This window comes from Garra rufa, chromosome 11 (genome assembly GCF_049309525.1).
Source record: "Garra rufa chromosome 11, GarRuf1.0, whole genome shotgun sequence".
NCBI lineage: Eukaryota > Metazoa > Chordata > Actinopteri > Cypriniformes > Cyprinidae > Garra > Garra rufa.
In genome coordinates, this window is record NC_133371.1 from 36,384,947 (window position 1) to 36,412,650 (window position 27,704).

Here is a 27,704-nt window from a genome sequence, read left to right on the forward strand (position 1 = left end):
ATGATTTTTGGCATAAAACAGTTGATAATTTTGACCCATATAATGTATTTTTGGCTATTGCTACAAATATACTTGTGCTACTATAGACTGGATTTGTGGTTCAGTGTCACAAAAATGGTCGATTGACATTTCCAAAAAAAAAAAAACATATATATGAATGTACGCTAAATAGTTATAGAATTATAAAAATGCAGTAAAAGAGTCATTAATATAAATAAAATATTAATAAAATAAATTATATTAAATAAAAAAATACATGTCAGTTGTATAAATTAAGAAATTATAATATTGTGTTATGTAAAAATATGAAAAATACATTTTACAGAATCATAATGACTATATAATTGCTGTGTGTGTATCTATATATGCATAATAAATATGCACGGTTTACCCACGTATATTATGTAAACATTTTTTTTTAATTTGGATGTGATTAATCACGATTAATCATTTCGACAGCACTAATATACAGTATATATTTGTTTATAATATAAATCGTATATGAATATGAAATATTCTTAAATATATACAAATGTGTGTATTTATATATACATATAAATATACGCTGTGAACACACATATGTAAACAAACTTTTATTTTGGATGCGATTAATCGCCATGAATTGATTTGACAGCACTAATGTTTATTTGTTTATAATTAAAATCATATAAATATGAAATAAATTATAAAATACGTAAATATATGTGTATGTGTATATAAATATACACTGCACACACACATTTGTAAACACAAGCTGTTATTTTGGATGCAATTATTCATGATTAATCGATTCGACAGCACTACTATATATTTATTTATTTGTTTATAATATAAATCATGTATAAATATGAAATACTCTTAAATATATAAATGTATGTGTGTATTCATATATACCTATAAATATATATCAAACACAAACATATGTAAACGCAATCTTTTATTAAATTAATTGATTCGACAGCACTAATATATTTATTTGTTTAGAATATAAATCATTTAAATATGAAATATTCTTAAATATGTAAATGTATGTGTGTTTTTATATATACATATAAAGATACACTCTGCAAACACACATATGTAAACACAATTTTTTGTTTTGGATGCGATTAATCATGATTAATCGATTCAACAGTGAGAATTCAACGCTGTTGAATCATTGGCACAGTTTACCCTGAAGTTTCCAACAAACTTTAACCCGGGGGTCCGTTCTTCGTACCGCGCTAACTAGGTTAGCTGGATTTGATTGTTGATGATTTCGCGTGATCTTGGATCATTCGGTTCTTCGACGCTCATCCGGGACTTGCTGTCATAGCAACAGATCCGTAAGCGTAAACCTGCTCTGGAGCAGGCTTACTTTATGTAAACAGGATTAGATCGCGGCCACTCAGTTATGTCCGCTTCATTTATACGAAAGCAACAGCGATATTTGCCCAATTAATTTGTACTATTATATTACAAGTCAAAGATGACCGCACATATATGTGATGCAGGGTAATTTACTAAAAAAAAAAACAAAAAAAACAAAAAAAAAAACAGTCGTTTGAAAAGTGCATGTGTCACTTCAACATAGTTCGTGTAGTTTGTGTAACACTGTGTTTCCATACATAAATATTATCAGTGTAACTAAAGATAATGCAGTATTTGATTCTCTTATTGATTTCATACAGATACTTACAGGTCATTTCCTAAAAAAGGGAAATGTACTATTAATCATTCTTTTTCATTTGATTATTTCACATTTAATTTATATTTTATAGTAGTAATAGTAAATTACTTTGTGGAATCAAGATGAGAGACCACGGCTATAAAAGCGAAGGTGGATTTACCTAGAAGCTTTTGTTTCTTTAGCTCAGTATACACTATTTTTTGCTGGAGACATCACTATAGAGCAAATGGATGTCACCCTGTTTCATTTGTAGAGACAACATTTAATGGTCAATACATGTCATAAAGGAAGTAAAATTAATTACAAGACTGCCCACCTCTGTATCAGGCCTCTCTGCCTGCAACTCACACTGCAGAACTGTCAGAAATGGAAGTACACAAGTAGATACAAATTCAGGCCAAATTATGCATGCACTTACAGGTACTTCCTCCAAACCACAGTCATCTGACAGGGTTGCTTCACTGTCCTGTGCAATGGAAACAAAATGGTGTAGGGATAGATATATATATATATATATAGTATATATATATAGATATATATTAGGGCCGGGACTCGATTAAAAATTTTAATCTAATTAATTAGAGGCTTTGTAATTAATTAATCGAAATTAATCGCATTTTAATCGCATGTAAATATTTGACCTGAGAACAGTGAGAATTAAGATTTTTACATGGATTTTTAGTATACCATTGAATAATGACTGAATACATAAGCTTAAGCAACAAAATATTGTTTATTTTTGTTCAACCAAGTCCAACAGACCAGTACAATATTGCCATTAAAAGTGTAGCAAGAGGCTCGTTCTTTAACGAGTCTTTCATTCCGAGAACTCTGCTCTTGTGTTTGCTTAATTATGCATTTAAACTTTAATGACCAAACCTATCATTATAAATGTTGCTGCACATGGAATATAACGCGGATAACATTTAAAAAAATAGTTTTTATCAGGTTACACACTGATTATTTATCACTCAAACCCCTTTCTCTACCTGTCCGTTGGTCGCGTATATCCTCCATGTTTGTAGTTTTTTTAACACTTTTTATGCGTGTTTGTAGTTCTAATCGAATCCTCGTTTACGGCGCAGTGTGTTGCGGGCAATATAAGCAGTTAAGAGTGTGCATTGATCGTTAAGTAGTAGACCATCCGGGAATCTTTGGAATACTTTTTAAACATACTACGATTTGGGACATACAATACTATTTAGTACGGACGTCTTTGGCTTGTCTGAACGCTAGTTTGTGCTCCAGTATAATCGGTCCGCCGAATCTCATCTAGTGAGAAACGTTCCGCGGTGCAAAACGTATTGCGATTAAAATGCGTTAAAAATTTTTAACGCGTTATTTTTGTGTAATTAATTAATCTAAATTAACGCGTTAAAGTCCCGGCCCTAATATATATATATATATATATATATAATAATACCAATTTACTGTGCATACTTCAGTCACACAGTGGGAACAGTTTAAAGTCATGGAGTGTTATGCAAAACACACACACACACACACACACACACACACACACAAAAATGAATAAATAAATGTTAAAGTACAAAAAGCATTTTAATTAAGGCAACAACCAAATATTTTACATTGTACAAATAGAATTATAAGCTCATGTACCAGTTATGAAGGTGCTGCTGCACCCCGGCTGCTGGTCTAAGGTAGAGCTGCCCACAGGGATGCCCTCAACAATGGGTCTAGTGGCATTCAACCCTAGGGCCAGCTCCTCTGCCGGGATGTGAGGAGGTGCAGGACCACCACCTATCTTTTTTTGCTCTGCCCTTTTCTTGGTTGCTGTTATAAACAAGCAAACAGATTTTTTCAGAGTCTCTTTTCAAGAGACTAAAAGCAATATAAGTGATAAACATTAGGCTACCATTCTGTAGAATATTCTTATATTTCACTTTTACTTGTTCCTATTTTCTAGTGGGTCCTGTTGTGACTCTAAGGTGAAAGGATTCCCTTTTCTCTTCCCGGTAATATAATATAATTCCATTTACAATAATATAATTTTAGTCTCTTGAAAAGAGACTCTGAAATAATCTGTTTGTTTGTTTATAACAGCAACCAAAAAAAGGGAAGAGCAAATATAATATAATATAATATAATATAATATAATATAATATAATATATAACTTACGAGTTTAATTTGTCTCCTTCGACATGTTCGCCGACCAATCAAAGAGTTGCCGATCAATGTTTCTACTATCGATACGTAGCCCCTTTTAAACCACCCAGTGATCTCAGATTACTTCATCCAGCTATACTAATCATCAACAACAGGTGCGTTCGGAGAACCGGAAAAGCGAGCTCATAGTTAGCGCAATGATTTGATCTTGGATGTGTCATTTGATCTTGGATGTAGTAAGCGAGGTACGAAGAACGGACCCCCGAGCTACAATTTTAGGAAATATCTTTCGTTTAATAGTTCATAAGCCTACCAATTCAGTTTTATCATTTTTAGCCCTGGATACATTTACTTTGACATTTTACCTGCCATGTACAAAAATTACTTTGAAATGCAAAAAAGATTTTAGCATAAAAATATCACTTGTAGCTTTATATGACAGGCCTTTGTAAATATTTGGCCCCATGTTAAGATAATCTACCCACAGAGTTCGTTAGATTGAGGGCCCCTGAGCTTGCATGTGTGGGTTGGGTGGGTTTTGTTTGTCTGTGCGTGTGAAGGAATGTCAAGGCATGTGTTCATACACACCGACCAACGTGCGGCCCTGTGCCTGTGACACTCTGTAGAGTGTGACTAATGGGGATTCCCTGCTGTTTACATTTACACACGACTAACCCCTTCCCAGCATACCACACACTCCCTTCAACACACGGCCTCTCCTGTTCTCTGTCCCCAGCAGATCTATATATAGACTGTCAGAGTTGTGCATTCACTGCGCTGTAGGAGATTAGTTTGAGATGTGTTTCTGCAGCAGTGTTGGGAGTAACGCATTACAAAAGTAATATATTACAGTAGTTTATTACTTGTTGTTGTAACGCGGTAATATAACGCATTACTAATACAATTTGGGTAATAATATTACTCGTTACAATCTCAGTAACGCAACTTACATCAACATATTTTAACTCAAATTTAATTTCTGAATTAAAAAAAGTCCACGAGTAAAATATTTATTCTTCCTGTTGCTGGAATTCGATGGTTGAGATGACTGCAGAGACGGATTCTACATCTGTGAGATGGACGCACTCCCGTTATGTAAGGGATAATGTACAGGCAGCCGGTAGTTAGCGCAGAAATAAGCCCCGACAGTGTGATCAGGACCCGACGCGAAGCGGAGGGTCTTGTATCACACTGAAGGGGCTTATTTCGCGATAACTACCGGCTGCCTGTACATTATCCCGCTTATTACACGGCTACTTGCCACATCAGGAAAAAAACTGGACATGAATATGAATTTGAAACCTTTTATTGGCATATTTGTTTTAAATTAACATTTTTATCCTTCCGCGAAACGATATAGTACCACGTGACTAACATTCAAACTATGTACGTTAGTAAGACAATTTAAATAGATTAATGTCTAAATTTTCCATTGTTAATTGTGGTTGTCCAGAGTTTGTCACAAGATGGCGCCAAACGGTAATCTTTGTTGGCACGGAGGGATTTTAAACATACAAGTAGTACCGGCTATGCGTTATTACTTTGGAGCGGTGATTATTTGAAAAGAACGAACCTGCAAATGTCTCAACTGACCAATCAGAATCAAGCATTCCAAAGAGCCGCGTAATAAGGAGAAATAGCGCGAGTAACTCCTGGAACACCTTGACTCGTGCCATAATACTAAACTAACGAAGAGAGCTGCGAAGTCGGAGAAGAGAAAAAAAAATGACGGACGAGCGTAGACAAGCAACAAAAATTAAGCTAAAAATAACAAAATCTGTTTTTATTAAATCAGTCTGTATATACAATAAATGAATACGCAAAATATATCTGACATTCAATGAGTTCATTCCATGAACTTTCGTAGAGCGCCGCTCCACACAAAAATGAACCAAACTCAGCAGCATATGTCTTTTCCTTCATTTTTGTGTGGAGCGGAAAGCGGAAAACTTTCTCTACGAAAGTTCATGGAAAGGAAACCGAGATGACAGAAATAAAAGTAAACACACTGCAGTTTTAAATGATCTGTATGACCAAAAATGACGGAGTTGTTCCGCTATTCGATTGCGCCGGCGCCTCACGCACACACAGCATTGCAAAAGTTGCAGTCTGTTAATTCTAAGAATAAAATGCAGTCAATCAAATATAGAAACACTGGTAAAACTAAATAGTGCGTGCTGCGTATTACAATCGGTGCCGTTCAGCCTGAGCTCGGGCCAAACACATATTTGCTCATGTGAGGAAGATGTTTTATAAGTGCGTTAAGTACAAATCCTGCTTTACATAATAGTTTAGCATTCAAAAACATCACGAATATGGACACATTTAATTAGATTCATGCCGACTGAGAGAGGTAGGCTGCACGAGAACAACGCCGTTTGCTTTTAGTTTTGCTTTTACCCTAATTAGTTTTGGCTAGTTTAGCAACTTATATTCTTCATTCTTGTTTTGTTCTGAAAACCATTTAAAATAGCCTATAGGCTTGATATTGTGTTTAATGATTGTACATTATAACACTTCGCTTTATTTACCGGTGTTATTTATGAATGTATTAATGCGGTTTGTGCTTATCCGTGTTTAACCTAAACTACAACGTAACATTAATAGACATGCTGGTAGGCCTACCTAAATATGTTTTTTTATAATTTTATGCGAGCTATCCTAAACTTAATGTAAATAAGCAGCTATAAACTTATATTTTGGCATTTTATAATCTGTGAATATTCTGATGAAAGTAACGCAAAAGTAACTTAAAAGTAGTGTAATGCATTACAATTTAGAGACAGTAATATTGTAATGTAACTAATTACTTTTAAAAGACAGTAACTAGTAATATATAATGTATTACATTTTGGAAGTAACTTGCACAACACTGTTCTGCAGACATGTGCCTTGTCTGTGGTGAGGCCTGACAGCGTCTTCTCTTGTTTAAGATCCTTGTTGGAAACCCAGTTTCGTGCTCAAGTAAGACGAATAACACAAGTAACATATTCCCAAAAGCCCAGATCTTTTTTAATAGTGACATGGCTATTTTAAGCTGCTATCAGAGGATGAATCTGGGATCTGGGTTTGCTTAAGTAGCTGTGGATGAGAGCAGGGTCACATCGGTTTTTAATTCTGTTCTACAGAGGCTGATTTTACTTTTATAAGTACTGTGTGTGTGTGTGTGTCTCAGCCAACCCATGGGATACAATGAGGTCAAGATGTAGTTGTTAATCTGAAGCTATGTTTGGAATGAGCTAGTAGCATACTGTGCAGTATGCACTTTATAGTTTTAAAAATAGTATGTGCAACAGTATGCAAACATTTATTTAGTTTGTTTAAAGGAGTTTAAAGAAGTTCACTTCCAGAACAAACATTTTTAGATCATTTACTTACCCCCTTGTCATTCAAGATGTTCAAAACATTTCAAGATTTCTCTCCATATAGTGGACTTCTATGGTGCCCGCAAGTTTGAACTTCCAAAATGCAGTTTTAATGCAGCTTCAAAGGGCTCTAAATGATCCCAGCCAAAAAAGACGGAACTTATCTAGTTAAACGATGGATTATTTTCTACATCGCTGTTTTACCTTTTTTTTGTAAAGGACGTTTGATGACCTTTGCACGTTCACTTTGTAAACACTTGGTCGGTACTTCTGCAGCGATGTAGGATGATTTTGAAGTTGGAGGAGAAAATGAGATGGGAGTTTTTCAACATATCCTAACTGTCTTGAATTGGAAAAAACTGAGTACACACAGAGCTAGACAAGATGGATATTTGAGGGTAAAAAGCATATAAATTGTCAATTTTTTTAGAAAACAACTGATCGTTCCACTAGATGAGACCCTTCTTCCTCGGCTGGGATCATTTAGAGCCCTTTGAGGCTGCATTTAAACTGCATTTTGCAAGTTCAAACTTGCGGGCACCATGGAAGTCCACTATATGAAGAGAAATCCTAAAATGTTTTCCTCAAAAAACACAATTTCTTTACGATTGAGTAAAGACAGACATGGACATCTTGGATGACAAGGGGGTTAGTAAATTATCTGTACATTTTTGTTCTGGAAGTGAAGTTATTGACTTTTGTAAAATGATTTTTGGTAGAAGTATCTTGGCAGTCAGATCACATATAGAAAAATAAGTTGGGATATTGTGCTGTGTTGGCATGTAATAGTAATAGTAGAATAGTATGCTTTCAAACACAGCCTGAGAGAGCGCTTTACTAAGGAGACCGCAAAGATCCGTAATGGAATTCCAGAGTGGACAGGAAGTGAGTTATAATGGCTCCAAAGAGAAAACCCCAGTGAAAACTGTGTGCATTCCTCCAGGATAGCCGCATGAATACTCACACATTTCTGGGATACCAGTCTTCTGGATAATTTTTTAAGCTTCTTTAAAAGAGAGGAGTTGAATAGTTTTTACTTTAGCTCTTTTAATGCTCTGGTAATCAGCTTCATTGGGTCCAGGGTTGGGGCCGGCATACCCAACAGTTTAATTTAAATGAACACAAGTGAATCGCCTCTTTTTTTTAATTAAATTTGCTATTTTTTGACAGAGAACTTTGTGAACGTTGTTTAATGTGATGGTTAAAACACTGAACCGAAGAGTGTGTGACGGATACACTTACCTGTATCTGTCATGTTCTCAATTACAGACTTTTCTGTAAAGTGCATGTACTATATATTTTTATGTGATTTCTGGGGAAATTTGAAGCAACAAATCATTACTATTTCAGCATTATTTGCTTATAATACTTTTTATAATATTAACTTAAGCTTATTTAACTTTTTATAATACTTTATAATATATATATATTTATATATATATATATTTTCTCATTTTTGTATATCAGAATTTTATTTCAATTAGAGGATGAGGTAAATAGTTTAAAGGTATGGTTCACCCAAAAATGAAAATTCTGTCATTATTTACTCACCCTCATGTCGTTCCAAACCTGTAAGACCTTTGTTCATCTTTGGAACAATTAAGATTAAAATTAAGATTTATTTTTATGAAGTTTGAGAGCTTTCTGACCCTGCATAGACAGCAATGCAACTGACATGTTCAAGGCCCAGAGAGGTTTTAAAGATATTGTTAAAAAAGTCCATGTGGCATCAGTGATTCAACAGTAATGTTATGAAGCTCGAGAATACTTTTTGTGCGCAAAAAAGCCCCAAAACAAAAATACCACGACGCATGCGCCAAAGCAACATTTCTAGTTTTCCATCTACTATTTGTATTTTATTTATTTGTATTTTATTTTTTTAAATTTAGTTTTCTTACTAAAATTATTTAAATTTTGTTTTATTTTATTTTATATATATATTTTGTATTTTGTTATTTATTTTATTTTTTTCTTACTAAAAACTATTTCAATTTCAGGTGATTTCAACAATTTTGTGTGTTCACGAGAGTACCACGCTGCATACACCAAGGCAACATTTCTTATTTTCTTTTTTTTTTTTAAGTTTAAGTTTTCCATCTAATATTTTATTTTTTCTTACTAAAAATGATTTAAATTTTTGTGCCATTTCAACAATTTTGTGCATTCACGAGACGCATACGCCAAGGCAACATTTCAAATTTTATTTGAGTTTTTTTAAATTTAAGTTTTCCATCTGATGTTTGTATGTTATTTATTTTTTATTTTTCTTTCTAAAAATGATTTAAATATTGTCTGATTTCCACACGAAAATCTGAGCGTTCATATTTATTTATTTATTACAAAAAAATCCAGTTTGCAAGAGTACCATGATGCATGTGCCAAGGCAACATTTCTAATTTTCTTTTAGTTTAAGTTTGTTTTACATCTGATATTTTTTTCTTACTAAAAATGTTACATTTTAAGCGTTCACAAGAGTACTACGACCCATGCTTAAATTTAAGTTTTCCATGTAATATTTTATTTTATTTTTTCTTACTATTAATAATTTCAATTTCATGTGATTTTAACAATTTTGTGGGTTTACAAGAGTACCATGATGCATGTGCCAAAGCAATTTCTCTTCCACCAAGTTTTTCATTTAAGTTAAATTTTTTTATTTTTTCTTAATAAAAAATTATTTTAATAGTTTGAGCTAACGGTAACACTACAACAACTGAGAGATGGCTATTAGAGGCATCCATTTACAACATGACAAGGTTGGCACAAATATTAACTTGAACAGTGCCCCAAAGTTATTTTTTTCCACATATAATGAACTCAGCCTTGTAACTATGAATAGCGCTGCAGCGATGTGGTTATCAGTGAATTAACACTTTCAGATGGAGGCATGTCATTAGATACTCAAGGCTGTTAAGTGCCTCGGACAACAACAGCGGCGCTGAATAATCATTTCTGAATGTCAACGCAGCACAAATATGTTTCCAGGACTCCTACAATTGCTCTACATGTACACGAATGTTGACATTGACGTGTCGTGTTAAACCAAATAAGGCTTGTAAATAAATCCGTAGGTCCTGAGTGGGAGACTTGCAGAATTCTATGAGACATATTTACTTGATTTCTCTCTTTTTTGCTCTTTTATAGGAATAGACAATCTGTATGAGAGAGCGCTGTACATACGAAAGATCCTTCTGACCGTGCCCAGATCAGTGCTGGTGGTCATGCGATATCTGTTCTCCTTCCTCAACCAGTAAGTCTGAATGTCTGAACATCTTACATAATCACTTTTCATTCCATATCTTGCTGGTTGTCGGTTGTCTTAATAGCTTGTTTGTTGTTCTTGCAGCTTATCCCAGTACAGCGATGAAAACATGATGGACCCCTATAACCTGGCCATCTGCTTTGGCCCCACCCTCATGCCCACTCCAGAAACTCAGGACCAGGTCTCCTGCCAGGCCCATGTCAACGAGATCATCAAAACCATCATCATCCACCACGAGACCATCTTTCCTGACGCGAAGGAGCTTGACGGCCCCATGTACGAGAAGTGTATGGCAGGCGGAGACTATTGGTGAGTGCTGGTGATGATGATGCTTTTAATTATTTATTGATAACTGTCTGGGCATCCGCATTTAGGTGGGTGAAGGAAGTGTTTGTAAGATATGGTTACGCAATCTGAGAGATGAGAAGTGAGACGGTGTTTGAGCTTGTTGAAGTTTTAGACTTTATTGTTTTTTTTGAGGATTAATGGTGGTATCCGGACAGCCGTGGCGTGACTAGAGTGAAATAAAATAAATGATTAGTCAGTGCTGTAGTGAGTCACTTATTTTGTTAGGACAGTTTTAAGGTGTGACCTCTTTGTTTTGAAGATCATCTGATCTGGTTGATCCAGGAGACGAGCATAAATCCTTATAAAAGATTTGGAAGAAGAGTAATATAGGTCAAAAATACCTAATTTAAAGGGATAGTCATCCAGAAACAGAAATTCTGTCATAGTGTACTCACTATCCTGCTTATTTTCATGTATTGTATTGTATTGTATTGTATTGTATTGTATTGTATTTTTTGTTTTGTTTTTTTATTTTATTTTATTTTATTATTTTATTTATTTATTTTATTTTTTCAAAAATATTCTTAGTTTTAAAAACACTGTAACTCTCAAATCATTTGAAGCACCATTTATTTTATTTTATTTTATTTATTTATTTATTTATTATTTTATTTATTATTTTATTATTTTTTATTTATTTTTTTTATTTCCAAAAATGGAATATTCTTAGTTTTAAAAATACTCTAATTTCGTTTCAAACCAAGCACCATTTATTTTTATTTTATTTTCAAAAATTGTATATTTTAGGAATATTTAGGAACATTGTCACTCTCATATTGTTTTAAACCAAGCACTATTTATTTTATTTTATTATTTCATTTTATTTCCAAAAATTAAATATTCTTCGTTTTAAAAAACACTGTCACTCTCATATTGTTTCAAACCAAACCAAATTTTATTTTATTTTATTTTATTTTATTTTATTTTATTTTCAAATATTGAATATTCTTAGCTTTAAAAACACTGTCACTCTCATATCGTTTCAAAACAAACACCTTTTATTTTATTTTATTTTATTTTATTTTCAAATATTGAATATTCTTAGCTTTAAAAACACTGTCACTCTCATATCGTTTCAAAACAAACACCTTTTATTTTATTTTACTTTGAAAATATTGAATATTCTTAGCTTTAAAACACTGTCACTCTTATATGTGGTCCAAAAAAATGACTGTTTTTGGACCACAAAAAAAGATACTTTAGAAATTCTTATTTTATTTATTTTTTATTTTTTGTTAATTTATCAGGGTTTTTTTTTTTTTTTCCACACGGTGAAAGTCTATAATGTTGTTGTTTTGGACCCTATTGACTTTTATTGTATAGACAATGTGTTCCTCAAATATTTATCCCTTTACATAAACTACTATTTATTATGGATAGTGTGTGATGGATATTTTTTTCTAATCTATAAATTAGTTGAAATTTGTGTTATAAAAATGGCCTTGCATTTCTCTTTCTCTTTGAGGATATACCAGGCTTAAAGCCAAAGGTTTGTTTTTAAAATGCACTGAATATCACAGGTATGTGTGTCTGGATCTAAAGAGTGACGGACCCAGCTGCATCTGAGCCATGTTTGGATTCGGTCTGGGTAATTATGTGAAAAGATGAGGTGCCGATAGTGAGTTCTTTGGTAGAGGTGGGACATTTTTTTAGAGGCCAAAAGGGTTCGGAGATCTTCAACTAGGTGAGACAGACTGAAACCATCTTCATAATTGCCACCATTACCAAACCAACGCTCATTTCTTTGTGAAATTCACATAGATGAGAAGAGGAAAGAGACATTTTCCACCAACTTCACAGCTGTGTGTATGTGTTGGCTAGTCTCAAAGAGAGCAGCCCCAACTCCCACAAGTCTTCATCCCCCAAACTGAAGCAAAACACCTGCCACTGCAAGCGTCTGTATTTGAGCATTTCACATATTACATCCACCCTCCTTAAACTTGCCGAAGCCAGTTCTCATATTTTCCCCTTTGGTAGTGTGGCATGCGGGAGTGGCAGTGCTGTGTTTGAAATGGCTTTACTGTGTGTCAGAGGTATTCTGCAAGGATGAGAAGGGCATTAGTGCCAGTCTCAGTAACCACGCTGTGCCTCTGACAGAATCCCAATCACCCTGACCGACTCCTCCTGAATACTAATCACAGCCTCTGTACTTTTTGCTTGATGCTGAGTTTTACTCTGGCTGGGACTTAACCCTGTGTATGCATTTATTTGTGTAGGGAATGCATACATACACTACCATTCAAAAGTTTAAAGTTATTAAAGAAATCTCTTAAGCTTCACAAGGCTGGATGTATTTAGCCAGAAATATAGTAAAAACAGTAAAGTTGTGAGGTATTTTTACAATTTCACATTTTAGCAGTCTTCAGTGTCACATGAGCTTTCAGAAATCATTCTAATAGCTCAATAACAGTTGAGCTGTTTAATATTTTTGTAGAAACCCTGATCATTTTTGTAGGATTCTATGATTAATACTATGTTAATATAACATTTTATTTTATTTTATTTTATTTTATTTTATTTTTTAGAATGAATGGTAGTGTATTTGCATTTTTGGATGTGGAAAACCAGTCGAAAGTTTGGTCAAAATTATGTAGTGACCAGCAAACGTTAAACATGACTTTTTATTCATTTTTTAATTAATTTTTTTTGTGCCTTGGCAACAAACTAAACTACTTTATTTTTTAAATTTCATTCTGTTTTATTTTATTATCAAAAAAATCAGTAGTTTTAGTTTTAAAAACAGGCACTCTCATATTGTTTCAAACCGAGCACCATTTTTTTCATGTCTTTTATTTTTTATTTTCATTTCATTTTATTTGATTATTTTTTATTTTCTATTTCTATTTTATTTTATTTTATTATCAAACATTAAATGTTTTTAGTTTTAAAAACACTGTCACTCTCATATTGTTTCAAACCAAGCACAATTTTTTTCATGTATTTTATTTTTTATTTTCATTTCATTTCATTTTATTTGATTATTTTTTATATTTTATATTTCCATTTTTATTTTATTTTATTATCAAACATTAAATGTTTTTAGTTTTCAAAACACTGTCACTCTCATATTATTTCAAACCAAGCACCATTTTTTTATGTATTTTCATTTTCATTATATTATATATTATATTATATTTTTTATTTTTATTTTATTTTATTTTATTATTAAACATTAAATGTTTTTAGTTTTAAAAACACTGTCACTCTCATATTGTTTCAAACCAAGCACCATTTCTTCATGTATTTTATTTTTATTTTCATTTTATTTTATTATATTTTCTATTTTTATTTTATTATCAAACATTAAATGTTTTTAGTTTTAAAAACACTGTCACTTCATATTGTTTCAAACCAAGCACCATTTTTTCACTTTTCATTTTATTTTTTATTTTCATTTTCATTTCATTTTATTATTTTTTATATTTTATTTCTATTTTTATTTTATTTTATTATCAAACGTTAAATGTTTTTAGTTTTAAAAACACTGTCACTCTCATATTGTTTCAAACCAAGCACCATTTTTTCACTTTTCATTTTATTTTTTATTTTCATTTTCATTTCATTTTATTATTTTTTATATTTTATTTCTATTTTTATTTTATTTTATTATCAATCGTTAAATGTTTTTAGTTTTAAAAACACAGTCACTCTCATATTGTTTCAAACCAAGCACCTTTTTTTCATGTATTTTATTTTTTATTTTCATTTTATTATTTTTTATATTATATATTTCTATTTTAATTAAATTTTATTTTATTTTTAAACATAAAATGTTTTTAGTCTTAAAAACAGTCACACTCGTATTGTTTCAAACCAAGCACCATTTTTTCATGTATTTTCTTTTCTTTTTTTATTATATTTTATATTTTTATTTTATTTTATCAAACATTAAATGTTTTTAGTTTTAAAAACACTGTCACTCTCATATTGTTTCAAACCAAGCACCATTTTTTTCATGTATTTTATTTTTTATTTTCATTTTCATTTCATTTTATTATTTTTTATATTTTATTATTTTTATTTTTTATTATCAAACATTAAATATTTTTAGTTTTAAAAACACTGTCACTTTCATATTATTTCAAACCAATACCATTTTTAATGCATTTTATTTTATTTACTTTATTTTTATTTTATTATTAAAAAATTTATAGTTTTAGTTATAAAAACACTGTCACTCCCATATTGTTTAATGTATTTTATTTTTATTTTATTAGTAAAAATGGAATAGTTTCACAAAAAACACTATCACTCTCATATCTTTTTAAAAAAGCAACATTTTTCATGTTTTATTTCACTCTCATAATTACTGTTCTTTAGAAAACCAGTCAATAAATGTTAAACATGACAAATAAACAATTCAAAATCTTTTTTTCTCATTACATTGTAAACGTAATCTTACTATAAGCATTTTACTGTGAAAAGTGATTAAATTGCCTGACTTTTAACATGTATTATCTGACTTTCACTGAAATTTGATTATTCAGTCCTTAAATATTTGGTTTATTCATGACGTATGTGACGTATATTATTTGTCAAAATAATTATTTGTCTTGATTTTTTTTCTTCTGCAGTGAGAGTCCATACAGTGAACATGGAGCTCTTGAGGAGGTTGATCAGGACGGAGGAGTGGAGACCCACACCAGTGAGGATGGTATGTTTATTTCATTTACCACACCCTGTAGTATGTACACTATGACGTCTCATGCAAGTCAATGTAGGTTATTCATTATGAAAGCACTGTGAGGTCATGGGAACAAGGTTAGCTCATCTTTTCATGTCCAGTCATTCTTCCCATTGGCTTCAGCCAATGTGCACCGAGCCTCTGGATTGATTTTACTTCATATAACGTTTTCTGACATGACCAGTCAAGGGTTAATTCCTTCTTTCCCTGACCTGGGTAATCACTTTTCACAGCTCTAAATAAAGTGATCGTTAAAGAGCGGAGAACTTTGTCCAACTCTTTGGGCCTTCTTTTTGTTTTCTAATCCTTTGGGAAGGGAGACACATCCGTAAACAAAGGAAGGGGGTTTGAATTAAGTCTGGTAAATGCTTTCCAGTGCTGCAGGGCAACGTAGACCACTCTGTCATGGCTGCAGGGCAGTTTGCATAAAAAATACATGTGAAGACTTCACCAGTCTGGCACAAAATTGAGTTCTTTTTGTAGCTGCATGTACTGTAGTTTTATTATGGAAAAAACTTTTCTAGAAGTTCCCAAAGCTCACTGTCACAAACAAACTAAAACCAGATGCTTGGCCCATTGATGACACATGAACCAATTCCCACGTGTAATCTGAGAAATAAACTCCAAGTGTCAGACTAAAAACTTAACTCAATCGAGTGGTTTGTTTTTGTCTTCTCTACAGTCTTTCAAAAGAACCGAAAGGAAAATGTTGCTGCTGACCTGTATGTTACCCCTCTGAAAATAGACACGTTTCCTGTCTCTCTCTGTCTCTACCTGAACAATGCCTGTTTTCTTAAGCTTTTTTTTTATTAGAGAAGTGGAAGTCTGCTTTTTCCATATCTGAGATTTCTCAGACAGACAAAAGCCAAGTTTATTCTATTGTTTAAGAGCGAGCGTCTGTGCAGGGAGTTAGATAAATAGGAGTGAATCAGAAATGCCAAAAACACAACTTTATTGTTTATATGATGTTTTTGGATCATACAAACAAATGGGAATAGACTCTCCCTGCAATTGCACAAATGGGATTTAATTATTTGGCTTGGGCAAGAATATTATTGTTCATTCTTAAAGGGATAGTTCACCCAAAAATGAAAATTACCCCATGATATGTTTACCCTCAAGCCATCCTAGATGTATATGACTTTCTTCTTTCAGGCAAATACAATCGAAGTTATATTAAAAATGTCCTGGCTCTTCCAAGCTTTATAATGACAGTGAATGGGTGTTGAGATTCAATAGTGCAATAAAGTGCATCCATCCATCATTAAAAGTCCTTCACACGGCTCCGGGGGGTTAATAAATGCCTTCTGAAGCGAGTTGATGCGTTTGTGTAAGAAAAATATCCATATTTAAAACTTATTTAAATCGTCATCTGCTTGAATGGCACTCTCTTGCAAATGCATGTGACATATAGCGGAAACTAGAGATTTTATTTTTTTTTACACAAATGCATCGATTTGCTTCAGAAGGCCTTTATTAACCCCCTGAAGCTGTGTGGAGCATTTTTTCATGATGGATTTATGCACTTTATTGGACTTCAAAATCTCAACAGCCGTTCACTGCCATTATAAAGCTCAGAAGAGGTACATTTTTAATATAACTACGATAGTATTCGTCTGAAAGAAGTGTCATATACACCCAGGATGGCTTAAGGGTGAGTAAATCATGGGGTAATTTTTATTTTTGGGTAAACTGTCCTTTTAACGTTATGGATTTAAACAAAGCCTTAAGTCCTGTGTATTAAGTATTAAACTTACATGAACAAAATGAAAGATGCCTCAAATCAAGATGCTTCTTGTTGAGAATTGTTTTAACTTGAGATATGTGATAAAACTGACAAAAATTAACTTAAAGGGGAAGTTTCCTTTCAGAACAAAAATGTGCAGATAATATACTCACCCCTTCATGTCTTTCTTTCTTTAATTGTAAAGAAATTATGTTTTTGAGGAAAAAATGTCAGGATTTTTTCCATATGGTGGACTTCTACGGTGTCCTGAGTTTGAACTTCCAAAATGTAGTTTAAATGCAGCTTCAAACGATCCCAAATGCAGTTGCAAATGATCCCAGCCGAGGAAGAAGGGTCTTATCTAGGCTTTTTTATATATATATATATATATATTATTGCAATTTATATACCTTTTAACCTCAAACGCTCATCTTGTCTTGCTCTGCCTGAACTCTGTCTTTTTCCGGTTCAGGACAGTTAGGGTATGTCGAAAAACTCCCATCTCATTTTCTCCTTCTACTTCAAAATTGCCCTACATCCCTGTTTTACCTTTTTTGTTAAGGGTGTTTAATCTTCTTTGCATGTTCACTTTGCAAACGCTGGGTCGGGGCTACTGCATCAATGTAGGATGATTTTGAAATAAAGTTGAGGGAGAAAATAAGTTTTTCAACATACCCTAGCTTTCTTAAACCGGAAAAAAAAAACAGAATTTAGGCAGAGTAAGATAAGACGAGCATTTGAGGTTAAAAAGTATTTAAATTGTAATTAAAAAAAAAAAACTTCTTCCTCGACTGGGATCATTTACAACCGCATTTGGGATCGTTTGAAGCCGCATATAAACCGCATTTTGTGAGTTCAAACTCGGGGCACCATAGAAGTCCACTATATGGCAAAAACCCCTAAAATTTTTTTCTTCAAAAACATAATTTGTTTACAACTAAAGAAAGACATGAGGGGGGTGTTTCGCTAGATAAGACCCTTCTTCTTTGGCTTGGATTGTTTACAACCGCATTTGGGATCATTTAAAGCCGCATTTAAACTGAATTTTGGAAGTTCAAACTCTGGGCACCATAGAAGTCCACTATATGAAAAAGTCCTGAAATGTTTTCCTCAAAAAACATAATTTTTTAGGACAAAAGAAAGAAAGACATGAACATTTTGGATGACAAGGGGGTGAGTAAATTATCTGTAAATTTTTGTTCTGGAAATTAACTTCTCCTTTAAAGTGCAGCTCCATGAACACAATTCTGGTGAAATTTTATAAGGAAAAATGTCCCCTCATGTTTTCTTTAGAAAGTTTTACAATTTTAAGTATGACCTGCGTCAATTGACAAGTGTTTAAATTGGACCTGAGACTTTTGTCCAGCTCTGACATCATGCTGCCATCATTCGTCCAGTCTCTTCTTCTCTAAACAGTGCTGAACAGACAGATATCACATTCAGCGGAGTATAAACAGAACCCAGAATGTCTGGTGTTCCATTTATTTAGGATCGGATTCATTGAAGGATATTACGTGCAAGCGTGTCATATGTTCATAAATCACTATTAGACCTCCAGACATGCGCATCTGCATGCTAAAGATTAATTTTAACTGTTCCCATCTTACTGTCTAAATTTCATGAATCTGTAACATATAATTGAGAAAGCTGATACTTTGCGTATGTCAGGGTTTCCATTAACTAACCCAGATGTCGGATATCAATGTCAGGATTCATAACTGACCCGAAAATTTTAAAATTGCTCTCAGCCTCCATGTTTTTGCACCTAATGCTTTCCTTATGAATGTATTGATGAGGTTTTTCCCCAGTAGAGGAATTATTGTTCTCTTTATTTACACTGTGAACATAGATTATGTCATTATGTGATCTCAATTATGGCTAATTTGTCTTGTTTTATAATAAGGAAATTGATTATATTAAAGTTCTAAATCTTCTCTCAAAAAAGTCTCAGTTTCTGGACATTTATCAGAGACGTAAACCATCCTGAGGAACTGATGGCTGTACAGTTCACTTAAACCTTAATTATATCAGCCTGCTTAAATCTGTGACCAGTGCAGCATCTGTCCTCAGTCACTGCATCTGAAGGCAATCGTCTGAGACCAGGGCACGTCTGGAAAACCTCTTTGCCAAGTGATGGAACCCCTGCTATGCCTTTAGAGCCATTTATTCATTCAAGTGAACTGGAATAAGCAGACAGAATGCTCTCCTGGGAAGAAAAAGAACAATCTCAGCATCTGTGAGAAAAATATGTACAATAAGAATATTGGCTGTTTTAGAAATGTTGGTTTGTGTGATAACACAACCAGTCAAAAGTTTTTGAACGGTAATATTTGTAATGTTTTTAAAGAAGTCTCTTCTGCTCACAGAGCCTGCATTTGTTTAATTATTTAATATAAAGTACAGGAAATTCCTTTTTTACTATTTAAAATAACTGTTTTGTATTTGAATATATTTAAAAATGTAATTTATTCCTGTGATTTCAAAGCAGATTTTTACTCCACTCACATGATCCTTCAGAAATCATTCTAATATTCTGATTTGCTGCTCAAAAACATTTAATATTGTTGAAAACAGCTTTTTTCAGATTTCTTTGATAAATAAAAGTTCAGAAGAACAGTTTTTATCTGAAATAGAAAGTCTTTTGTAACATCATAAATGTCTTCACTTGGTCAATTTAAAGCATCCTTGCTAAATAAAAGTATTAATTTCTATCATTTCTTTCCCAAAAAAGTGTATGACGTTACAAAAGCTTTATTTCAGATAAATGCTGGTCTTTAGATCTTTCTATTCCTTAAACAATCCTGAAAAAAAAAATACTTGAATGATTTCTGAAGGATCGTGTGACACTGAAGACTGGAGTAATGATGTTGAAAATTCACAGGAATAAATTACATTTTAAAAGATATTCAAATAGAAAGCAGTTTTTTTTTAAATATTAAAAATATTTCAGTATTTCAAGAGACTTCTTTAAAAACATTAAAAATCTTACTGTACATATTGTAGATATATTACTGCCATTTTTGGAAAGAAAAATGTTTTTTTGTTTTTTGAAAGAAATTAATGCATTTTAGTCAGCAAAGATGCATTAAATTGATCAAAAGTGACAGTAAAGACATTTCATAATATTACAAAACATTTCTATTTCAAATAAATGGTGCTCTTTTGAACATTCTATTCATCAAAGAATCCAAAAAACATATAAATATATAAAGCAGCACAACTATTGTCAACAATAATATACAGTAATTTAATAAAAAATAGTTTTTTGATCATATCAGCATATTGGAGTGATTTCTGAAGGATCATGTGACACTGAAGACTTGCGTTCATGTCTTTCTTTCTTCAGTCATAAAGAAATAGTTTTTTAAGGAAAACATTTCAGGATTTCTTTCCATATAGTGGACTTCAATGGTGGCCGTGAGTTTGAACTTCCAAAATGCGGTTTAAATGCAGCTTCAAAGGACTCAAAACGATCCCAGCCGAGGAAGACGGGTCTTATCTAGCAAAACGATTGGTTATTTAAAAAATAAATAAATAAAAATAGCTAATTTATGTACTTTTTAATCGTCTTGTCTAGCTCTGCGTAAGCTCTGTGTATTCCCATTCAAGACAGTTAGGGTATGTTGAAAAACTCCCATCTCATTTTCTCCTCCAACTTTAAAATTGTCCTACATTGCTGTTTTACCTTTTTTGTAAAAGGCATTTGATCTTCTTTTCTTCTTTGGTACTTCTGCAGTGATGTAGGATGATTTTAAAGGAGAAAATAAGATGGGAGTTTTTACATACCCTAACTGTAACTGTGCACTCAGAGCTAGACAAGACAAGCATTTGAGCTTAAAAAGTATATATATTGTCAATTAAAAAAAAAAAAATGTTTTGCTATAAGACCCTTCTTCCTTGGCTGGGAAGAAGGGTCTCAAACTTGCGGGCACCATAGAAGCACACTATATGGAGAGAAATCCTGAAATGTTTTCCTCAAAAAACATAATTTCTTTACGACTGAAGAAAGAAAGACATGAACATCTTGGATGACAAGGGGGAGTAAATTATCTGTAAGTTTTTGTTCTGGAATTGAACTTCTCCTTTAATATCTGATGCTGCTTCTCAAGTACATTTATCTTGTTTTGTTTTTTCAGACATAAAACAGTAATCTTTCTCAAATATTTGGGTTGACCATAAAATAAGTCGCATTATATAAGTCAAATGACTACAAATGTTAAATTTAATATGGATGTTTCCGTTTTACAGCAAAGCTTTGTTGAAATGCCAGCCTTTGAGTAGAAAACCCTTTAAAACTGTTAAAAACATTTGGTCTTTGTTACAAGACAGAGCATTTCTTAACGGGTCCCTGATGATGTTGCAAAAAGCTAATTTTCTCTTCTAAATGAAGTCTGTGAGCATGTCTTTATGAAAAACATTAAAAAACAGGAAATGCAGTTTTCTACTCTGTCAGCCTTTATTCCTCCTGGGTGCTGGTGGGTAAGTGGATGTTTAGCCAGAAACCCTAGCATGAGTTGTTGTTAGCTCTCCTCTGGGGCAACAAAAAGTCCATATGTATGGCGTTTAAATAGACTCAAAAGTCGCGCGCACAAAAACCACGAGTACGCGAATGAAGCAAGCGCGCAAAACAGACCCACGAGAGGAAAATAACAATGCGAGAGCGCATCTGTGCACCCGCGAGCGCGCATTTGTACACCGCAAGAGTGCAGAACAGTATTTAGGAGCGGAAATGAATACTGGCGCAAGCCCCTGCTGTCTAGCGCGCGCAACTGCACATCAGCGCTCGCGCGACTACTCAACACGCGCATGTTGGCTCGAATTGACTTTTGACACTTTGAGGGTGGGGCAATGACTTTTGTCTTCCCACCTGTGATTGGTCATTTGTAAAACCCAATCAACTACAATCTGCCGGCTCCCCAAAGATATTATTTGTTATTACTCTGACCCTGCCAACAAATCTAAAGAATATATTTTCAACTTTTTTATTTTGTTTGGCAAATTCTTCATACATAAGCAAAATTGTATGGGCTCAATTCCCACTCTTTCACATTTTCTGATTGAGATTGACTCACCGCTCACATCTTTTTGTTTGACTAGTAATAATAAATGTGTCAGGTTTTTGGAAATATATAAAAAAAATTATTTCTGTTAACTCTGATTAGGTTTAGATAGCTTTCCTTCAGATATTTCATCTGTTTGAATAAAAAAAAAAAAAAAATCTGCCAGCTCCCCTCCACCATTTTTGTCAAAGAATCCCCAAGATGTTGGAGGAAAAGGAGGTAAAACACAATGGCAAGCATTATTGTCCTTAATACCATAAGGAGGCAATAAGAGACAGTGAGGATTGTTCTCATCCTTACCTATACTTACACTGATCTGCTTTTCTAAAACATTGACAATTACATCATTTTACACATTGATCATATAATGCATGATATTAAAGCAGCAATGTTATCACCATTTAATATAAAAGTAGGGTAAGTGTAAAGTGTAAACCTACATGTGCTTTTTGGAGATATTGGCATAAGGTAAACAATAGGTTAACATGTTTACCTCTCAATTAAAATATACTGTAGTAATGGCTTGATGACATGCATTTTATAATCTAAAATTAAGATATTAAATGAATAATGTTAAAAGTCTCATGGGTAGACTTGGTACGTATTTTGCTCATTTTATAACTGATTTAAAAATATAAAAATTGAGTTGCCTAAATAATCTATATACTGTATTATATTATTATTAACTGAGGATTATATTATTATTATTTTATTATTATTATTATTATTATTATTAACTGATGATTTTATCTACATGCATTAGGCAGTAAACAAAATAAGTACCTTTGAAATTGTACAATACAATATCATATATTGAATATATTGCATCGGAAACACAAAGACAAAGTCCTGCTACATGTTTAAACCATAGACTGTAAAAAATATGGACGTAGTATCTGTGACGTCACCCGTAGGATTCTGAAGTGCTAATTTGAAGCTCATAGTGGGCGGGATTCGGCCGTCGCCATCTTGGAATCGCATCATCGCGCGTCACTCCCGGATAATCAAAAATGGGCAAAAAGGCGGGATGTGGGTGGAGCTGGTTGCTGAAACCACGCCTGCCTAGGCCGACAGTAGTGACAGCAGCGGCAATCCCCCTGTCACTCAAGTGGCCACGCCCTTAATTATGCTGAACTTTAACGGTGTGTTCACACGGGGCGTAAGCGTCAACGCTTGACGGAAGGCGTGGCTGAAGTTTGGCACTGACGCCATGGTCATAGCAGCGTCAGCTAATGAAATTAGACCGTTTGCTGCTCTTGAACAGGACGAACGTGATTGGCTGTCGCCTGGCTACTGTATTTGCATAGAGCGATCCTGATTGGCTGACGCTTCCGTCGGCGGCGCTTCACTGGCGTTGCTCGCGGCAGAAGTTGAGAATTTTTCAACTTCTGCCGCGAGCAAAGCCAGTGAAGCGCCGCCGACGGATCCACAATTCCTTTCGGCAACGCTTGACGTCACCCATTCAAAGTCAATGGGAAGCGTTGACGCTTACGCCCCGTGTGAACACACCGTAAGGCTTAATATAACTTAAACCGATGAGTTATAAAAAAATTCACCCCCCTCACAGTTGACATGAAGGGCAAAACTAGCTATATAGACCAAAACCATTTTTTGAACCAGGCTGTAAACATACTTTTTTCTGCTGTAAAGTTGGGCATTTTAACATGGAGCGTCAATGGGATTGCGTTTTGCAGCCAGTCTCAAGCGGCCAGTCGATGAATTGCCGTTTCAGTCACTTCCGTGTTGGTTTCACGAGGGAGACCGGAAGGTTGCCCCTTGGTTTAAACGAGTGAAACTGATTAAACAAATGACCAATCACAGGTGGGAAGACAAAAGTCATTGCCCCGCCCTCAAAGTGTCAAAAGCCAACTAGAGCGAGCGCGTGTTGAGTAGTCGCACAAGCGCTGATGTGCAGTTGCGCGCACTAGGCAGCAGGGGCTTGCGCCAGTATTCATTTCCGCTCCTAAATACTGTTCTGCGCGCTCGCGGGTGCACAGATGCGCTCTCGCATTGTTATTTTCTTCTCGTGGGTCTGTTTTGCGCGCTTGCTTCATTCGCGTGCTCGTGGTTTTCGTGCGCGCGATTTTTGAGTCTATTTAAACGCCATACATATGGTACGATGTGCAATCAACTAGAGCAAGCGGGTGCTAGAACAACACTTATTTAATGCCTATGATTAAAAATAGCACCATAACAATAGATTTACAGCCTCTATAATACAGACTATACCAGAATTGGTTAAAAGTATGCTTTGTCTGCCGCCCGTCTTCTCAAACTCTGTCCTTGCAGCACTATGATACATGAACAGGCTTTCGCGAGGACACTGAATGAATGACAGCATCTGTCAGCCGGAGATGGAGGAGAGACGGGGACGTGTGGACAGTTGATGCCCATATTGATCTCCACCCCGTCCTCTTTATTAACAAGGTGCCTGGTCTGAGAGCAGCCCTATTAATTCAGACAGTCAACTCACGTCCGTCACGTCTCATTGACTCGTTGTCATTTCCAGACTGGCGAGAATGAAAAAGCATTTCCTCTTTGAGCTTGTGCTTCTCGTATATTGCTTTTACTGTCTTCTCTGTCTAAGATGGATTGTGTATTCTCTTTTGTCTGATTTGTTAGATGTTTTCCCCTCATTTTTCTGTCTTTATTTGCAACAGCGGTAAAGCTGTGCCTCTCTCCAGAGGTTTTTTTTTTTTTTTTTACTTTTTTAACAGTTTTGATTCTTGACTAATGTCTATAATGCAAAATGCATTACAGAAAGGAAATAAATTGGAAGACTAGAAATATATTTACAATATCCATGTAATTACATAAAATACAAATTAATTCAGTTACTTTTCAACTTTTTATTGAGACTTGTTTTTATAAAATGTCCATGTGTTACTGGGGTTTTCTGGATATAGTAAAATTTGTTATAATATGATCGATATGGACATGCTGTTAATACCGTAATCAAATTAAGAATTGATTGAAATTACATATTTAAATATAAATAATTATTTAAATGATTTATTATTTAATTATAAATATAAAAAATATAAATAATATTTTTATACATTATTTAATAATATTGTTTAATTTTGATCAATTTTTAACATTCAAGAAGCAGGAATTTCTAGATTTTTTGTAACTTGAGGATGTGCTAAAGAAATTGCACGCACCATCATTCCCCTTTAACTGACTTAATTCATAATTTAACAACTTTTTAATGAGATTTTTGTTTTTGCAGAAAAGTACCATGGTGTACCAGGGTTTTATGAACATAGTAAAATGGTAATAATATGATAATAAGTCACCATTATAGTAAAAAATACCATTTTACAAAAATATTGTATTCAATCATTTTCTTGGTTTATAGCCATTAATAAAATGCACAATGGCGCTTATAGATGCCGATTGTTAATTTTGCTTATAAAAATATTTTTATTTTTTACTTTTATTTAAAACAAATATATATTTTTCATTAAATACTGTTGTGTTGTTTAAATTAAAACGTATATAAATAAAACAAATAATTTTTTTTTTTTTGTAAAGGGTTGCGAGCACTGTCTTTCCCCTTAAATGCCGATTGTTAATTTTGCTTATAAAAATATTTTTATTTTTTACTTTTATTTAAAAAAATTTTCATTAAATACTGTTGTGTCATTTAAATTTTAAAACATATATAAATAAAACAAATAATTATTGTTTTTTTTTTTGTAAAGGTTTGCAAGCAAATTATGACAATGTATAATTTAGCAACTTTTTAATGAGATTTTATATATATATATATATATATATACACACACACACACACACACACACACACACACACACACACACACACACACACACACACACACACACACGTATACAGTGCCTTGCAAAAGTATTCATGCCCCTTCATTTTTGTCACATTATGTTTTGTTGCAGCATTATGTTAATCTGCTTTAAATTAGTTTTTCCCCACATCAATTTACACTCCATACACCATAATAATGACAAAGCAAAAACCAGATTTACAATTACAATTTTTTTTAAAAATAAAACACTGAAATAAGTACATTGCATAAGTATTCATACCCTTAACTCAGTACATAGTTGAAGCACCTTTACAGCCTTAGGTCTTTTTGGGTATGATGTGACAAGCTTTGCACATCTGCATTTGGCAATTATCTGCCATTCTTTGCCTCACCTTTTCACCTCTCAAGCTCTGTCAGCTTGGATTGGGGCGGGCAGACATTTTCTAGACTCCCAGTTCTTCCAGTCATCTTCCATTATGGATAATGCTTCTGTGAACCTTCAATGCAGCAGATTTTTTTCTGAACTCTTCCCTAGATCATTGCCTTAACGCAAGTCTGTCACTGAGCTCTACAGGCAGTTATCTTGACCTCAGGACTTGGTTTTTGCTCTGATATGCATTTTCAGCTGTTAGACCTTTTCTGAGAGGTGTGTGCCTTTCTAAATCATACTCATTCAAATGAATTTGCCACAGTTTAACTCCACTCGAAGTGTAGTAACATCTAGAAGCAATATGAATGCTCCTGAGCTAAATTTCGAGTGTCCCACAAACTGGGATCTTTTCAGTTTTTTATTTTTAAAAAATTTGCACAAATGTTAAAAACCTATTTTTTGCTTTGCCATTATGGAGTAGGGAGTGTAGATTGTGGGAAAAAAAAGTAATTTTAAGTAGTTTAACATAAGGCAGCAACATAAAATGTGAAAAAAAATGAAGGGGTATGAATAATTTCGCAAGGCACTGTATATATATATATATATATATATATATATATATATATATATATATATAATTTTTTATTTTATTTGTAAAGGGTTGCAAGCACTGTCGTTCCCCTTTAACTGACTCCTAATTTAGCATAGTGTCTTGTACCTTATAACTCAAGCGCCATAATATTACCACCAATGCATCACAGTGCTGTTTTGTAAGAAGTGTTTTACTCATTTGGCAAGCATTGTGATGTTGTTGGTAAGGTCTACATTGCCCAATTGTCCTGAAGATGAGAACAGGCCGTTCTGCCAGAACTGCAGCTACTTTGCATGCATTGAAGCCGGTTGCCTCTCTAATGAGTCCTTATGTAAAAGGGGTCACGGCAGCAAAGGCATGTACAGCAGCTAGCAAGAGCTATAACACTGATGCATTCAAATGCTCTCATTCACATGTGAATGAATGGTCAGATACAGTTGAGGTTTGTGCACTGTATGGATTCATTCGACTTGGTACTGTAAATAGCACCAGCTGGTGTTTAATTGACTCCATATTCTTTCCCTTAAGGCGTTTCATAAAGCATATGTCAAAAATACTAAAAATGGGTTCTGCTGGCCATGTGAAAGAGCTATAATTGATCACACTGAAGTTATGATTGGATATTCTCCAATGGAAATCTGCTGCTGATGATGGCACTGACATCTATTTCCGCTCTCCTAACTCGCTGAATTGACCATGCTTTGTTTTTTTCTTT

General features: G+C 33.6%; 1 protein-coding gene across 1 annotated transcript in view; it reads left to right on the forward strand.

Moving 5' to 3' along the window:
• The window catches only part of srgap1a (SLIT-ROBO Rho GTPase activating protein 1a), a 133,364-nt gene that overhangs the window by 96,989 nt on the left and 8,671 nt on the right, over window positions 1-27,704 (forward strand). Inside the window, 5 exon segments of the mRNA XM_073850198.1 lie at window positions 10,307-10,412; window positions 10,509-10,733; window positions 12,594-12,671; window positions 15,347-15,426; window positions 17,655-17,664. Of these exon segments, the coding sequence (XP_073706299.1) occupies window positions 10,307-10,412; window positions 10,509-10,733; window positions 12,594-12,671; window positions 15,347-15,426; window positions 17,655-17,664 (499 nt within the window).